This window comes from Ammospiza caudacuta, chromosome 6, assembly GCF_027887145.1.
Source record: "Ammospiza caudacuta isolate bAmmCau1 chromosome 6, bAmmCau1.pri, whole genome shotgun sequence".
NCBI classification, from domain to species: domain Eukaryota; kingdom Metazoa; phylum Chordata; class Aves; order Passeriformes; family Passerellidae; genus Ammospiza; species Ammospiza caudacuta.
This window is the reverse complement of record NC_080598.1, coordinates 21,556,430-21,574,262: the sequence shown is the minus strand read 5'-3', so window position 1 is coordinate 21,574,262 and position 17,833 is coordinate 21,556,430. Positions and strand designations below refer to the sequence as shown.

The 17,833-nt window shown below is 42.9% G+C and overlaps 1 protein-coding gene across 1 annotated transcript in view; it reads left to right on the top strand.

Annotated features, from left to right (window-relative positions):
- Positions 1-16,803, top strand: part of LOC131559289 (leucine-rich repeat-containing protein 56-like) — a 56,892-nt gene extending 40,089 nt beyond the window's left edge. Inside the window, exons 6-14 of the mRNA XM_058807618.1 lie at positions 2,479-2,575; positions 2,973-3,170; positions 7,043-7,220; positions 9,327-9,530; positions 11,026-11,090; positions 12,202-12,332; positions 13,039-13,202; positions 15,530-15,890; positions 16,611-16,803. Coding sequence (XP_058663601.1) covers positions 2,479-2,575; positions 2,973-3,170; positions 7,043-7,220; positions 9,327-9,530; positions 11,026-11,090; positions 12,202-12,332; positions 13,039-13,202; positions 15,530-15,890; positions 16,611-16,803 — 1,591 coding nt within the window. The remainder of the gene's footprint in view (positions 1-2,478; positions 2,576-2,972; positions 3,171-7,042; positions 7,221-9,326; positions 9,531-11,025; positions 11,091-12,201; positions 12,333-13,038; positions 13,203-15,529; positions 15,891-16,610) is intronic.
- The last annotated feature ends 1,030 nt before the right edge of the window (positions 16,804-17,833 follow it).

Sequence of the window (17,833 nt, the reverse complement as noted above, 5' to 3'; positions counted from 1 at the left end):
ATCTTACTCTACCATATGTAGAGTAATCAGGTTAGGATTGTCTTCAGTTTTGCTGGCCTAATAAACAGAATATCTATCAGAAACACTGTTTCAATGACACAAAAATGAGAGTGACTACTTCCCTTTATCTCTGTTCAGTACTTTACAGAAGAGAAAATTCTGCACCAAAATTAGCCCAAAATTTGAAAATCTAATCAATGCTTGAAGAGGGTCATGAAATGAGCAGTGCAATCCCTTCACATTATTCCTAATGCCATATTTGTATTTAAGGGTGTGTTGGCCTTGCAACATGGTAGGTTCTGTTTTTGTAATTTAATTTAATTTCTTTCTTATTATAGGCATGCTGCTTGCAAATCTAATAATAAATTTTCAGTAAATATTACTTTGGGAGGCATCTGTTCCTTAAGGAAGCCTTAGAACCAGTTTTTGTTTTATTTAGGAAATATACACAATGTAAATAGACCCTGGAAGATCTTGTGCAAGGCCAGGGATGTGGTGATATGAATTTGGCTTTCTTTATCCTCGTGTCACTAGAGGCAAGCTTCCTGGACGCACAAAATTTGCTGCAGGTGTTGTGGTTCATATCAGTTGAGGATTTTCTCCTCAAGGGAAGAGTAGCCTTAGATGGAAAGAGATGTTCAATGAGACTGAGATTTTTCTTTTTTTGCTTGGTTCTGGCCACTGAGTCAGCTGCACTGTTTGTACCTCAAAAGCTGTAAAATGTAACATTAAATACATTGTGTGGTGTTTCCATTGTGAGCTTATTTAAATGGGCAGCATCCAGGGAAGGGGTAGTTAGAGATACCCAGTGCCTGCAGCCCCTGCAGTGGTAGGGGATGGATGAAGTCAGATAGGTCTGAATGATGCCCATGGACATACCAGTCCCTAGGAGGCAGAGGGATGGAAACCCCAAGTTTCACCTAGAAACTCCCATTCAACTCTGTATTTGCCCCTCACAGAAGCGAGGCACCTGAGGATATTTCTCCTTGCACTTATCCTTTATTCAGGCTTACACAGGTTCCTTTCTCCTGACAAGGCCCTTCCCAAGTATTCAGATGGTAGAGAAACAACAAAAAAATACAGATAAGAATGTGTCTATCCCCACTCATAAAAAGCACTCCTTCCTGACCTCTGGGACTGGCTGGATGCCCTGCCGAAGCAGGCAGCTTGGCTACGGGGAATCCCCTGTAGTCTGTAGCTGCAAAGCTGTACCAAAGTTGCATGAGGCTCAGAGGGCAATGCAAATCTGGGCTTGTTGCCTGTCATCCACAAAGAGAAAACATGAGTACAGCAAGTGTTACCTTGATATTTTAAGATTATAAGGGCCCCTATTACTTTTCTCTTTTGCAATTTTCTGTAGAAAACTTACTACTCTCTGTATTTTAAGAATTAATTAAACTTACTAGTATAAATTAATTAAACTTACTACTCTCTGTAGTATAAGAATTAATATTGTGAGAGATAGCTAATCCAAATTTTTGAGGTCCAATAATCTCTATTTAAGAACTATTTTAACTTTTTATGTGGTCCTGAGAAACTTGCCTGGCTTGAGTATGGGTTTTGGACAAGATGACCTTCCTTTCAACTCAGCCATGAACTCCATGCTTGTCTCTACCTCCTCTGATAAACTATCTTTGAATTTAGTTACCCACTGTTTAGTTCTTTATTGTTCAATACTCTGATATCTGGCTACAGTCGAAAATTTCTGAGCTTTGGTTGATTTGGGATTTGATAAAGTGGTGTATTTTGTTTATGTTAGACTAGTGGCTTTATGCAACTTAATGTTACCAAAGATGGCAGGCCAGTTTGATTTGCCACCCTTTTTGTGTTATCTTTGTATTGTGCAGCACTGTAATGTCAGTGGGACATTACATGTGACTTAAGCAGGTCAGTGTGTGATTTTTCTGGGTTATGACCAGAAAGTTTAAAGTTCATATAAATGATCCCTTTTTGACATTTTGCTACACCCAAAGGATGGAAAAATAGGATGGAAAGGATTATAATTTTCTGCTGATTCAAAAAATGATTCTGACAAAAGTGTTATTCCTTTCAACTGCAAAATCATAAGAGAGGTAAATCTGTAAGAGGGACAGAGTGAGACTGACCATGCAGTCAGCTCAGATATATTAATTTGGGTTATATGAGTGCAGCCAGTGATGCCAGCATAGGAAAACCCCACTTAATTCTTAGCAATTGTCTGTGATTTATGGCAGAATTACCATGGTGTAGCTCTTGGAACAATCTTAATCAAACAGGACTGGGGTGACATGTTGTCATGCAAGAACAAAGATGACAGTTGGATAAGTAAAAAGGGGTATCATTTCATTCCCCAACTTCAAGGGTGAGCATTTTTAATGGAATATTTTGTAAACAATGTGAGCTGTGAAGGAAGTAGCAGTGGCCTAGTCTTAGGAAAAAGAAAGCAAGTCTTGACTTTTTTTTACTCATTCAAATAGAGCTTGAATTGTTTTTTATAAGGGATCTTGGAACATCATTGTCCCGTCTCCGTGTCCTGTGGATGGCTCGGTGTGGGCTGTCAGATTTAGATGGGATCTCTTCCTTCAGCTCTCTAAAAGTACGTATAGATGTGTCCTACCAAATAACAATCTCACATCTATCTTTAGTTGATATTCTTTACTTTTAGTCTTCATTCTCTTCAACTCTTGCTTTTCTGGCTGGCTTTGGTTTCATGCCTCGAATTGTGTGAGTTAGTTTAAAAGATGCTACAATATAACTCTTAAAATGGGGTGTAACATTCAGGTCTGATTCTGAGTACGCCTAAAGCAGTATATGGCTAAATTAGCTCTTATTATTAAAGGCTGCAACAGCCACACTTTATAAAATGTTCGCTACCTTGCTAGTTTCATCTTGTAACATTTAGTATTTCAAGTATTAGAAAAAATTTTGCAGAGCCTCAGTGTTACTTGTGCAAGCCCGTGGTTTACATGTGTATTCTGTTTACTTCTGCTGAGGAACTCTACATTGCTTACAACAATATCTCTGACCTGAGCCAGCTGACCTGGCTGGATCACCTGGAGGTTTTGGACCTGGAAGGGAACAATATTGAGGATATCAACCAGGTGCAGTACCTGCGACTTTGTTGCAAGCTAAGCCACCTGACAGTGGAGGGCAACCTTGTTTGCCTGAAGCCAAATGCAGAATCTGCAGAGGTGAGGACTTGGTTTGCACTTATTGTGTTATTTTTTTGTCAGTACTTTTTAACTGTGAGTTGGAAATGAGAAACATTTCTGCATCTTCCTATTGCATCATTCTCGATGATGCCATGGGATGCATTTCCTACCTTTAATTTCTGTAGATGTTGTGGTCTCATTAGTATGGTCTCCAGGATGACCACAAGTGAAATACAAGACTGCTGGTAAAGACTCACACCTATTTCCCAGCAATATGAGGAAAAACTTCTTCTCTTGGAGTATGAGCACCGGAACAGGTGTCCCAGAGAGGCTGTGGAGTATCCTCCCCCTGGAGATACTGAAAACTCATCTGGGTGTGATCCTATGCAGCCTGCTCCAGGTGAACCTGTTTAAGCAGGGAGGCTGAACTGGGTGACGTTAAAAAGTAATTTCCAACCCCAACCATTCAGTGGTTCTGTGGTGAGACACCAGTTTTTGAGGGTTTTGCATTTCTTTTGGAGCTCCAAAAGCAAGTCCTCCAATGTCACCATGCTCAGAAGTTGGGCCCTCAGAAGAACAGTGCTTGAGGTAACTAGGAAAAGCCATAATGTTGGAACTACTTGTTACCCTTTCCCCTGAAAGCTTAAAATCAAATGACCAAGAAGTCCTTCAGAAAAAGCTGAAGGTGCAAAAGTGATTCACATCTTACATACTAAAATGATGGAATAGTTTCTGCTGAGGTATTTTGTTGAAGGCATGAACTCTGTGTCACAAAGCTGGGAACACAATAATACATTATCTGATTTGGGTTTCAGGGCACTCAACAAACAAAGCAAGGGAGATCTAATTCTACATGAACAGCCTCAGAACTGTATTACTCTCTTTGACTTTCTCCTACTTCATAAAAAAGCGTTGTTGGGATATTAAAACACCAACATATTTGCCATCCAGGTCTTTTGGAAGGTCTATGGGCACACACAGAGTTATGTAAAACACAGGTCTCACTAAGGATGGTGCAATTCCCAATGGCACCATAAACAGCTGGTAATGCAGATCCAAAATCAGAGCTGATGCTGTTATCCCACTGTAACATATTCTATAGCTTTTCTGTGTATTTTAAAGAAGTTATGTTGATGCTGTTAATTTGCCTAAAAGGTTGGGTTTGATATTTTTCCTGGACTTAGACTTGAAAACACTAAAACTCAATCATGCAACAGGCATATATTTTAAATCTTGGCACTTCTTAAATATATGAGTTAATAGCATTTTTCAGATGCAATTGTTGGCTTGATCTTATTGTTCAGTAAAAGGGGCCATGGAAGGTAGCTCTTTAGCTGTCATAGTTTTCCTCTCTGGAATTCAAAAGAAAATATTATATACTTGCCTTTCTAGTTTAAAGTGGTGGAATTATCCTTAAGGGACCACATTGTAACTGCTTGTAACCAAAGTGATTTCTCCATTTTGGAACATTTCTCCCTTATGGAAGATGCAATCATGAGAGGAAAAATATATTCCTGCAGTAAGGAAGCACTGCCTGCTTGTGATGGACAAGGCATGCCTCCTTACTCTTTCTGCTCCCAAGGAGATAAATACATCTACTGACACTTCATATCATAGCTTCCTACCATGGAAATGGTGCAGTGTATCCTAACAGCACAGAAGGTCTGATGCTGCTTCCTTGTTGTTCCTGCTCAATGAAAGTGGAATTTTTGGAGGATTTGACATCTTCAATCTTTAAGGGTACTTGTAATGGAGGAATGTCAGATTTCCCTTGGGCTGTTCAGGTGAAATGAGTCCTTGGGATGCTCTGCATGTTGTCCCATCATGGCAGTACAAAGAGCAGTGGTATGTGGTGGTGTGCCCTCCTGCTCCATGCAGACTGGCTGTCTCTACTCCTGTGCAAGTAGGTGCTAAGATCTGATCAGTGAGACATGCTTCTACCAGAGTTTCAGTGCAAACTTAATGCCAAAGTCAATGATACAGATTTTATTTAACAGTAAATGTGAGGTAGAGAAATAAAAAGAAATGGAAAAGAGAGGAGAGAGAATATTGTCACCACCCATGGATCCAGTGGCATCGCTGCTGATCATTCTTCAGCTTGGACTTCTTGGTGGTAGGGTCCCAACATCATTCAAAACTTTTCATTCTTTACCCATTTTAGCAAACGAAGGAATTAAGCATTAATTGGCTGCACAGATCTCTTATGCTATTGGGTAAATTATTATCTCTTGTGTCTAGTGCTAATTAGTCCGCATGCTTTGTCTTTCTTTTCTTTTGAGCCAATGATCACAAGGTTCCCCTGTCGAAATTACCTTTTACCTAGTGGGAACTGATTTTAGCAGAGTTGCTGGTTTGCCTTTCCTTGTGGCCTGTAAATTCTGCATTTTTTTGTTTCCATTATCAGTGATACATTCTTCCCAGCTTTGTTAGCCTTCCCCTAAGTGTGAGATAACACCCAGACAATAGCACCACCTTTGTCTTATCTACAGTCCAAGTTCCAGGTATCCACAGAGGAATATCTGGGGCGGCTTCAAGTGGTCATTGGTGGTCGCAGATGTGAATTTGTCCAGGGAATAAGCACAAAGGTGTATTTTACACTGAGCTGCGCAGAGGCAGGCTGTGAGTTCACTGTAGTCTCGCACCCAGTCTCTGTTTTGGGAAGATGCTTTGCTCTCAGGTTGTTACAAAGTGGGGCCTGCCCTTCATTGCTGCGAGCTTCTCCATGGGCTTTGTTGCTTTCTTGATTTCAGTGGATGTTTGCATTTTTTTAGTGTATAGGAAAGCCATTTAGAAAAGAGTATATGTGGGCTTACTTTGGTGTGCCCTTGATGGCCAACTCTAATTCCTCAAGCTCCTTCTTGTAGTCTGGCCCTTGCTAAAGGTCTGTCAAAGCTCTCCTATTTATTTACTTTTAATCTACAGAATGGTCCAGCTAAATTTACTGCTCTTTCTTCAGATGGCCTGTTTGCTCCCTGTAATTTGATTTTCAGATGAGCTCATCTTCCCCTGTTATCTAAACCAAGAGCAACAACTTGATGATAAATTCTGCAGCCTCTGCCTCTGTAGCTGAAATGCAGCATGAGTGTAACATGATTCTTCTCTCCAACAGGACATGGCTGGGAATTGGCCGTAGCTGAGAATGGTTGACTCAATTTCTAAATTAAGATTAAAGACTTAGTTTGCAAAAATTGGTGTCTGCCTCTTAACAACAACTAACACATTTTACCTGGTGAGTTCCCTCTACCAACATCAGTGCTGCATCATGCAGAGAGAGGGGGCATCCAAGCAACCAAACCCCACAGAAAGGTTTCTGTTTATGACCACTCTGTATTGAATGAGGACTTGGCTTTGAGGAGGTTTCTAATATTTCATGCATTATCCTGAAAAGCATAAGATCTGCCTGGGTGAAGAAATTTGATTAGTGGCTAGCTGTCCATTTGTATTCTGCCACTATCAAAGCACTCTTGCCTTATACTTTTTTTACTGTGTGCCTAAAACCACAATCTATGGAAGTGCTCTTTCTTTCTCCATCAGCAGGTGTAGCAACACTCATAACATATTTCAAGCCTTTCTATCACCTGAGCACTGAGGCAAACACCAGAGAATCACAAAAGCAGGGAGACAGATTGGCTGAATACTGAGGGAGCCCAGGCTTTCCATGGGCATCAGTGGCGTTTTTGCTTTTGCACATTACACATGATATAACAAAGACAAATGGCAAATCGTCAGTGGGTAAACAACAGAGGAGTCTTTAGGTGAAGGCCGTGTCTTTGCAGTCCTCTGGACATTTTCATGATCAATTCAAGTAGAAATTATGCGAGGAGCATTTCAAATTGTGTGGCAGTCATAGAAATTGACGGTATTAACACAGACTGTTAAATAAACTGACCACTTTCTCAATTTCTCCCCAGGACCCAGACTATAATTACAGAGCAGAAGTAAAAAAACTCATTCCCCACTTGAAGTATTTGGACGGGATACCAGCAAGCCAGACTACTCTCCTTCCTTCCAAGAAGGTGCATGAAGATTCTCTAATCATCAAGGAATCCATCAAGGAAGGTGGTTTAGCCAAAGACATTTCATTGTTAGGTATGACAGGTTTCTTGTTGGGGTTCATTTTTCAAGTTATGATGTCGAAAAAAAGAAAGACAAAGAGCAAGGCAACCTCTTTAAAGCCAATCTTTACTTATAGTGAAGGAACAAAGGATGTTGTTTTCTTCACCTGGGAAGTAAGAAAGCTGGAATTCAGCAGAAAACAGCTCAGATTTAAATGGAAGTTGTCCTAAACTGGGCATCAAGATCAAAAATGCAGACAACTTCTAGAGCATCAAGCAAATATAGCAGTAGCTGGGAGTCTGTACTTAGGACTTGTTCTGCATGATGGAAAGAAGCAAAGCTTGGAAAGGAATGTTTCAACAACAGCTGTTCACACCTCTTTCCATGGTAACAGTCAATCCCATGTAGCATGGATGTGGTAGGATTTCCTATTCCAGTTTAATAATAGGAAAGGCAATCTGGTTACCACCAGTGGTAGCAACATCTGAGAAAGATTGCATGGTCTTGTAAGAAATCTGTTCCACTTTCTTTGTTATTAGATTAAGTTCATTTCATTCATTAGTAGAGAATAAATGGTTTGAAAGTAAATCTGTTGTCCCCTTGCCTGCAGCCTTGGTAATAGTTCAGATGTCCATGCTTTTATGTGTCATGCTACATGCACTTTATCACATACTATTAAATATTGCAAAGTATTTCCTATAACTGCTCATGTTGCTTCCCATTAGTGTGGGCAATGCAGTTGGCTTCCCAGCCCCCTCCCCAGGTTGTGGTTTGCCTGCCAACTGCACTCCATTAAAAATTTAGTTTGTTTTGGAATAAGTACATACATTTGTCATTTATTGAATCCCTATGGGTCCAAATCATTAGTTGTAATAGTAGTCATGGTAGGGAAAAAATCCATTGAAATCTGATCCCTCAGTGATTGTGCTTTGGCAACATCACCTGAGGTTCAGAAAACTAGTTAACAAAGTTTGCTGACAGAAGCAGTAGAGCAGAGTACGAAATTGTGAATTCATCTAATTCCCTGGTGTAACCAGGCTTATATTCTTGCTGGCAGCTCTAAACCAGTAAGTTCATACAGTCAGGTTCAGACATCCCAGTACATTTTTCTTTCCAGTAACAATGTTGATTTGGGTACTTTCACATGGAGTGTATTTCATGGGTTCATATTAACAGCTGTGCCCAAGATGTGTTAAAGGTCCCTAACACTCAACTCTTAAGGAAATGGCCATATCATCACAGAGCTGATGCCTCACTTTGGAGCTGGTAGATGTTCAGCACTTTAAAAAGCGCATTATTCATCTGGGCACTGGAATGAAATTCTCTCTCCCATGGGTTGTTGGCTTCATATGCTGCTCTTAGAGCTGTGCTGTGCTCCCAGGACAGAGAGCAGTTGGACAGGTAAGAGGGCAAGGTTCTGTCTGCCTTTGCTAGTTTTTGTATAATCCTTCCTGTCCTGTAGCATTACAAAAACAATTTTCACCTTTCTTTCTGTGGTAGAGAACTATCTGTCTCTGAGGCAGTACTGGAAAAATCTATCACTGCCATTCTCAGATTTTTGTAACTCCTGGTACAGTTTCTCCTATTTGACTGGTGGCTCTGGTAAGATGTCCATTGCCATCTGCATTGTGCCAGGGCATATAAGCAATGTATTTAAAGACTGGGGCCTAGGCTGTGCCTGCAGCAAGTCTGGAATGGTTGCCCTGTGAGCAGGTGGGCAGCAAATGAGAGGCAGCTTACAGTTAGCCTGGGCATGCAGGCAGGGAAAGTGGCAGTGCCCTGGATGTGTCCAGGCTCCCCTGTGGGCCAGCCAGAGGTGGGTGGTGAGCACAGAGTAGTTCCTGACTCATAACCCCAGCAGTCTGTCTCTGATGCCCTGAAGCAGAAGAAGAGTGGGAAGGGATATCAGTTTAGTTAGGGATCCCCAGATTCTGCCATGACTGGGCAGCACAGCAATGGAAGACCTCCTTCCCTAGGCTGGACCCATTCCAGCATGTTTCTTGTAGCTGCAGTTACATATTCTTCTGTCCTCTATAGCTCCAGGTGTGTAGCAGCAGTTGCCATATTGGCAAGGTGCGGTGATGGTGTTGTTTGAAGCCTTGCATAACTGTGCTTACACTAATGAAATCTCTCTTCTAGATCCGTATCTTGGGGAAGTAGCAAAGCAGTCTGAATGCAGCCCAAAATCCCCAACAACTTCCCGATCTGTAAATGCACAGAGTTCTGCTAATGCAGGGACTTCTCGTGATGCCAGCCTCTTGGGCGGTGGCTGTCCTCTTCCAGATCCCACTGTTTTTCCTGATAAGCTGTTCACAAAAGATGACTCCAGTGATTTGACACATGGTAATGTATGTTTTTTTAATCCTGTTCTTTCCCACACCTCCACCTCCTTCTGAAAGTTATTACTGATGAAAGCCAGGGTGCTTTGAATACCACCCACCCGTGCCACTGCTAATCAGGTTTAGCATATGTTGTCTTCCACGAGACTCACTTGCTCTAGCGTAGGCTTTCCTTTATTTCCCCCTGCAGCAGAAGGTGAGAGTCACCTGCACTGCCCATCCTCAGCCCCATGGCCCATGTGCTGCTGTCCCTTTTCACAGCCCCATACTGCAGTGCTGCTCCCCTTCCAGACCTCTTTGTAGCTGTCCTGCTCGAGTAACACCAGGCCACATCCTGTTCAGCCACGGGAGCGTGGTCCAAGGCAGTCCTCCAGAGAGGTGTGGTGATGCCCATTCCCCCCCCCGCATCGTGGGCTCAGACTCTGTGTGCTGCAGTCTCATACTGCAACAGCATCGCTGCTGGCAATGAGCACTTGGGTCTGGGTTTCCAGAGGTTGGTCCCTCAGCAAGAGGAGTCAGTTCCTTGACTTCACATCCTGATCTAGCCCAAAAGACAGGTCTACCACTGCCCTTCTTGCCCTAGTCACTTGGAAATACCACCCATCCTTCCCTGACTCCTGGAAACACCGTGATGGTGTAACTCCACCAGCCCACGGACTGCAGATTAGATGGCATTTGTTTCCAGGCATGGTGGGCTGCTTTGCTCAGATGCCTGTCTCTCCTCAGTTCCCTGCCTATGGGTAGGACTTAGGATGATGGATTAGATGAAGCAATGCAGAGTCAACAGCTGAGTGGACATTTGGAAATGTACATGGAAACTAAGTACAGCTTGTCAGGGCATGAGACTGTAATTTTACACACAGTTTTAGGCAGCTAACACTACTGATAGAGACAGTTTCACCAAATGCTCACTGCTTCTTCTGACCCTTTGTTGCTTTATCTCTTTTTAACCTGATTTTAATCAAAATCCAGCTGAAAAATAATCCAGCACAACAAACAAAAACGACTTCCCAAAATCATATTTTTTTTTAAATCTGAATTTGTTGCCCAATCTGACTGACATGTACCCTCACAAATATTTGCACCAGCACAACTAAGGAGGCAGGGCAGGGTCAAAAGAAGACATTCTGGTGGAAGCAGAGAAACTGCCTCTTAGCAGCAGTGTCAGGCCATGCCAGCTGGTAGTGTGAACCTACACCATGAATATTATAACTTCCTGTCTATGGGAAGTTATATTAATGAAATTAAATCCTTTCAATGAGGTCCTCATCACAGGCCTCCCTCAACTCATTTCCTAAGCTGTCAGTCAGGCTCCAGTCTTCACCTTCATTCACCTTCAGTGCTTGGCTGGCTTGTTCTTGCTGACCTGTTTGCAGGCACATGAGCAGATCTAAACAGGCTGGGGTATATCAGGGAGATGAAGTTTGTCATTAACTTCAATGACAGCACTGTTTGTTAAATGCTGGAGTAAAATGGTTTTTTTTTCCTGTTTTTCTTAGGACTCCGCCAGGTTATATGTGGGAACCCTGCCAAGGCCCTCCATGTGAGGAGGCAAAAGCTAGGTGTATGCTTTTCTTGTAAACTTCATATTCCTGCATGGTGACCCCCACAACTCCTGGGATAAACTGAACTCCCACTGTGGCTTGTAGCAGCTCACTCTGTTCTGTAGCCAAGAACCCCCAAGATGCAGTTGCCTTGAGGAGGACAGAGGGTCCCCTGCCATGATGTTGCATGTGCCCCTGTGTTAGCAGCAGTGGACCATCAGCTGCAAGGGAGCAGTGAAAATCACGTGTCAGCTGCTGGGGGCAGATTTCCCATCCTCCTGCAATGAGCAAAGTACAAGGCAGGCTTGCAAAACTTGATAGTATTTCTACAACAGTTATTAAGAGAAAGACTTTTTTCAACAGTGTTTCTTTGATGTTGGTGTAAACAGCCAGCTTGCTAATGCTGCAAGGTCATTCCTATTGACTAAACAAACACAAAGCCAAAGTTTGTTCCTCTTGGCAGTGGGGTGGTGCCCCTGCCCTGTGGGTCAGCCTGCTCATTTTGGCTGTAATTCAGTGAGAGGATACCCGTGTGTGTAAAGGGGAGCAGCCTGGCTTGTCATGGTCAGCTTTTGTTGGCCCTGAGGTTCAAAACAGCACAGCTACACATGAGCAGATCTAAACAGGCTGGGGTATATCAGGGAGATGCACAGGACACAGACTTAATGCTCACAACAGATGTTAAAGAACTGCAGGGAAAAGATAGGTACTGCCCATGTCTTTCTGCTACCACAACCTCAGCATAGGAAGCTTTTCTGAAACAAATTTGAACATTTTAGGGAATTATTGTGTGCTAAGAACTGGGATGTGGAATTGAACTGTGGTCATATACTGAGTGATGCAGTCTCTGTGGTACTGGTCTTAATATGCTTATAGGTATAGGTGCTATAGGCTTATATACAGTGAAATATAAATCAACAATTTTGTCACTGCTACCCTGGGTTCCTCAGGCTGTATTAGTACATGACTGGGAAGTGAGACTTCTTAAAATTGAGGAGTTAGAAAATGATGAGGGATAATCTAAAAACTCAGAAACAACAGTGGGCTTTGATGTATGCTGAAATCCACATCTAGAAACGGAGCTGGGAAGTGTTCCCATGGATATCTAGATAACTTGTGCCATTTCCACAGCCACCTGCTGTGAGGCCTTTGAAACCGTCTGGTCTGACGACAGAAAACCTTTGTGGCTCTGGAGGAGGAAGAGATCTGCACCTGGAAAAGGTGTCCTCTGACCTGGGAGCATGGATGGAGCAGCACAAGGGGTGAGACCGCCGGGGAGATAGCTCTTGCCATGCCATAAACTCTACATTCATTTTCTGCTGCAAAAATAAGATCAGCGCTTTGGCCACCTGCTGGTGGTTTCGAGGGATAATCTCGGCCCCTGCCTTCCTGTCCCTGCTTTGGGCGGCAGTCCTCCTGCCTGGAGCATCTGCGGGATGGCAAGGAAGAAGAATCCTCTTCCTTCTCTCTGGAGCACAGGCAGGATGGGCTCACTTCCTTAGCGAGAGCAGAGAAATGACTTCTCATAACTGGTGAGCTGTTCTTGGCCCTGACAGTGTCTGGTAAAAGAGCTGAAAGGGGATCAGCTTTTCTGCAAGCACCACGTTGGCCTAAGCAAACAAAAGGCTGAAAGAAAATACCCCCTTGCTGAGATCTCATAGATCTCACAGATAGGTAATGGTTATTTTGGAAGTAAAAATGGTTTTATTTCTCTGAGCTTACTTCACTGGGTAGTATTTTAAATCTGCCCCACTTCACCTGATTAACTTTAAGATGCTTGAGATAATCAGACACAGGCATCTTAGATGGCTGATCCCATTAAAATGAGTTTTCATATCTCCTGGAAGGTGTGAAGTAACAGTGGGTAACTAAATCCACTGCAGGGTGTTTGCCTGAGTGGCTGCATTTGACCAGCTGCATAAACACACTCAAAAGCTAATTAAAGGTGTGATACTTGATGTTGTCCAGGTGCCTGCAAACAGGTCAGCAAGAGCAAGCCAGCCAAGCACTGAAGGTGAATGAAGGTGAAGACTGGAGCCTGACTGACAGCTTAGGAAATGAGTTGAGGGAGGCCTGTGATGAGGACCTCATTGAAAGGATTTCATTTGACTCTTCTTCCCGCTCCTCCTCAGGTACTGGACTTAAAACCCTGGGGGAGGGTTGGCCTTGGGCTAAACACGTGCTGTTTGTAGATAGGTACATGGGTAATCCAGTGTTTTATGGGATCTGGCATCTGTGCTTCAGGGCAGCAGCTGGAAAATGCCATTGCAGGACCAGACCCTAAGCAATCCATTCCAGTTTTTAAGCAGGAGTTTTTAAACTGTGTTGACCAACAGTTCATATATTTCAGCATGAATATGTAGAATTAAGAGGAGCAAAGGTGATCTCACACTAGCTTAGCATCAAGTGCAGTAGAAGGACAGATCTCTGTCTTTTACCTTGTGTCATTAATTCATGACAGTGCCAGGTGAGTCTAAAATATTGTCATTCCTACTGAGCTGTATTTGAACCCAGTTGGCACTGATGTACATAATGGCTGAGCTAGTGATTAAGGTTTAACTGCATAACTGGGAATTCTGGAAAGATATGCAACCAAAAGGAAGCATTCAGTAAAAGGTTTAAAAATGGAACATGCTCTTCTACTCAGGAATAAAGCCAAAGGCTTCTCTGAAATTGCATTTACGTGAATAAAAGCAGAATTCCCACTCTTCACTACTTGTTGAATATTGGCTTAAAACATTAATAATGGTTATTCAAAACACATATCAAATAGAGGACCATATATAATTACAACTTCAATCTTTTTTCTGTTATTAATCTAAACAACTCCTTTTTTCTCAATAAGTGAAAGCATGTGAGTTTTCATTTTACATTTCTTTCAAGGGTAAAAATGGATCTACTAAAAAATTTAGAAAAATATAATATATTTTGGAAAAAAAAGGAAATATCATTAAATTATTCAAAGCCTCTATGTGTATTAACAGTACTATAAACAGTATCTCCCTAACAAGAATAAAGGCTGTTTGGAAAAATCTAAAGGAATGGCCTATTGTCCAGTACCCACAAAAGTCTTAGATTATGATCTCATGATCTCTTTAATCTGGTCTTTTTCAGATTTTATATGATTTCTTTACACTGAGTATGATGGTCTCATCATCCTTCTAGATAGACAGGACAATGTTACAAACATACCACAGTGTACCAGTGTCATGCCCTATAGCACTGTGAAAGTGAATGGTTGAGCATGGGTCTGTCCATTTTCTGACTAAATCTGTGGGATGATGATGGAGTAGTTCAAAATCTAGAATTGTCTGAGGTGGTGGGGGGACTGACCAGGATCCTAATGACACTTAGAAGTGTGTCCAGTGCAGTGTGAGTTTCTCACAGAAGAACTTGTTGCTGGAAGCAATCCTTCTGACCAGAAAAGGACAAGTCATCTGAGCAAAGCCACTCTTACATAAAAATGTTTGCAGCATCAGATCCGTATAAACTGCATTTTTTGGAAGGCGTTGAATGTTATTTCAGGCTCTTGAGTCAGACATACCAGTCTCTCAGAGTGGCTCTACTTGAAAACAAATATGAAGTTTAGGCATTTTAAAAGTATATCATATGATACAAACTGTTCCATGAAAACTTTTTATCAGCTCTACCTAGGCAGTAAAATACATCCCCATCAACTGGGAGCCACAGAGAAGAACTTTCTGGGCCTGAGTTTTGGTGTCACATTCTTTAGATTATGTTCCTGGCCTGGACCCTGCACATCAGGCACTTAGGTACAGTTAGGTTCTTTTAATAGACAAGAGCAATTGGATCCCTGCTATTTATAGAATGGTTGGTTCTTTCAATAGACAAGAGCAATCAGATCCCTGCTATATTTAGAATGGTTCTAAGCATGTGTGCATGCTGGTTATATTTATAAGTCAGCAACAAGTTTTTTCTTCTCTGTGTGTTGCATGGAGAGAATGACATGGCTGAAACACAAAGAGCCAGAAAGTAGCCCTGCATGCAGTGCAATATTTTCCCCAGCAGTCAGGCACTTATTATGAGATTCCATGATCTCTGCCTCTGATTTAAAAAGTGGATCCGCTCATCTGTGATTATTCCTCTGCCTTGCACTTCAGATCACTGGAAGGAGCCCTAAGGTATTTAGAACAAGTCAGTGCAGACACTGGCAGGGAATGATGCAGGTGTGATCCTGCCTGAGAACAGGAGGGCAGGTGAGCTCGGGGGTGCCCTGTGAGCTCTGCCTGTGAGCTGTTCCTCACTTGGCATGTCAGTAGCAGTGCTGGCAGAGAGGCTGACAGTGAACCAAACCAACTGTCAGAGGAAGAAATTCAACATGGACACATCTGCCCACCCAGCTCCATCACATAGCATCTCCAAAATTTTTCACTCCCTGGGTTAGTCATGTAGCAGTCAGATGAACTGGTAAATCACTGTGCTTTCCACTCTGTTTCAGGTTCATCACAGGCTCAGGAGGATGCAGTGTTCTCCAACACAAAACGTTATCTAATTCCATCCCCTCCAAAAAACCCTTCACCTGCCTCTGCAGTGGATGTTGCAGCAAGACCCTGGAAAACAAGGATTCATAGGGGCATAAAAATACCCAGCCAAGAGGAGGACAGACAGTGTACACAGAAATGCTGGTCAAAGGCTCATCAAGAGTATTCAGCCCAGCCTCTGGACAAAGAACCTGCTCTCCTGGGCCTGCACAGCACGGTGGCTGCCTCTGCATCCCAAGGCCACTGCCAGCTTGTGGGCTGCACCAGCCAGCCAAGGCCCATTCCAGGACCAGCAGCTGTTGGGTCACCAAGGATCAGGTATGTGTACTGGAATGCATCTGGGGAAGGGACTTCATGGCAGGAAAAGGCAGATTTTTATATTGTCTCTGAGGTCTCCTGCTTCTTCTGTAAAATTAATTCCTTTTATTTGTGCTGACATTTACCTTTGACTGTCTAAAGCTAAAGAAACATTTTCCCATGTTCCTTGTAGCTTGAGTATTGTAAATTTTGTGTTTTCTTGAATAATAGCCCAGAATTTTGCTGTGCTCTTACTGCTCAATTCTCATGTTCCCCACCCAGACCCAATGCTGTGTCTGTTGCAAAGATCTTGTGGCACTTGTTCAAAACTCTCCTCCAGTACACTCCAGGAAGGGTTCCTGACGTCCCACTTGAGTTTTTTCCTTGACATAAATTCATGTTAGAATGAGCTCTGGAAAATAAAGTAGGCATTAAAGAAGTGTCACATGTACCAAAACATGTTTATTTCTGAACCTGTTTGCTGTAAATTTAGCATGCTGTTGTTGCTTCTTTGAAGAAATAAAACAGAGGACTTGTGACATGACAGCTTGGGTTTGAGCTGAGGGAGTCACTTTGGAGTCAGCAAAGGCAGAGAGCGTGTGCCTTGTGTGGGAAGTTCGTGTGCCTGGGGTTGCTCCCAGGCCCAGCAGCTTTTGGTTCAGTTTTCAGAGCTGCTGAGGAGAATGCAGATATTCAAATCCAGAGTGCAGTCTCACCACAGAGTTTTCCTCTTTTCCTCAGGCCCATCATGGATGAGAGCCCTTCTAAAGAGATCAACCACCAGCATCCAGCTGTCTGCTCATCCACAAAAGCCTTGCAGAGGTTCAGGCCAATGAATTCTGTTTGGCCCCTGACTGCCAGGTCCATTCTGCAGTCATTGCCACACAAATCCAGTGCCACAAAAACATCTCAGAACAGAAGTCCTCAGTCCTAGAAGGTACCCAGTTGCCAGCATGTGTTGGAGCCATGTACACGGTGCAGCTGTGAAGGATCAATGCTATCTTGCAGCTTCTTCTGCAAGCTAAACACAGAGCAGTTCAAACAATTCATGTGATTTGCCTCAATTCAGGATACAGCTGGTCCACAAATATTTTAAGAGCAACCACTGATCAACCAATGAGCTAATGAATGTCTTATTACAGAAAAATATGGTTATTTTTGCAACCTATACACACTAAAACAGAACATATCCTATCACACTTCCTCTCATCCACACCACGCCCAGCTCAGTGAGTCAGGCAGGGACAGCAAACAGAGCAGAGCATGGAGCCTGCTGCCTGTGGAAAGGGCTGGAGGAGGTGACCTACCAGCAGCCAGCAGTGTGCCTTTTGCAGTCCTGGATGTTAAACATGTGAGGGCCAAAACCAAGGGCTTGAGAGGAAGTGTTGACCAGAGCAGGCTCTGAGGGAAGGGTGTGTTGCCTGAGGAAAAGCCCAGAAAGGCTGCATGGTTCGAGAGTTTATGCCCCCACAGGAGCTCACCCTATTCACAGGCATTGGAGGTTCTTGTAGGATGCATTGCTATGGGAGCAAATGCTGAACAAGTGGCTTATCCCAATATTAACATGTTTGTTTGCTCCATAGCTACCTGGAAGGATTTGTCTCACTTCCTCTGAATAGACATTGCATTCCAGAACTTCTGTAGCAGAGCTGACTTCTGTCACCAGGTGTCAGAGCATCCTCTGCATGTGCCTTTCACTCCATCCCATTTCTGGCATTCTCAGATCAAATAGACTTTCCAATTTGTTATGACTGGATCATTTTAAGTGATGATGCAGCAAAGCAGGGAAGTAAGGGAATAATCTCATTTTTTATTTCAATAGGGCATTTGCTCCATGTTCAGGTAAGATCCGAAACATCTGTTTTAGTGACTGCAGTCTGTGAGATGCTGTTCCAAATGACTGTGTCTTTCAACTTTATTGATGTTGCAGTCTGAAACCATGCATCATCACATTTTTCCCAGTT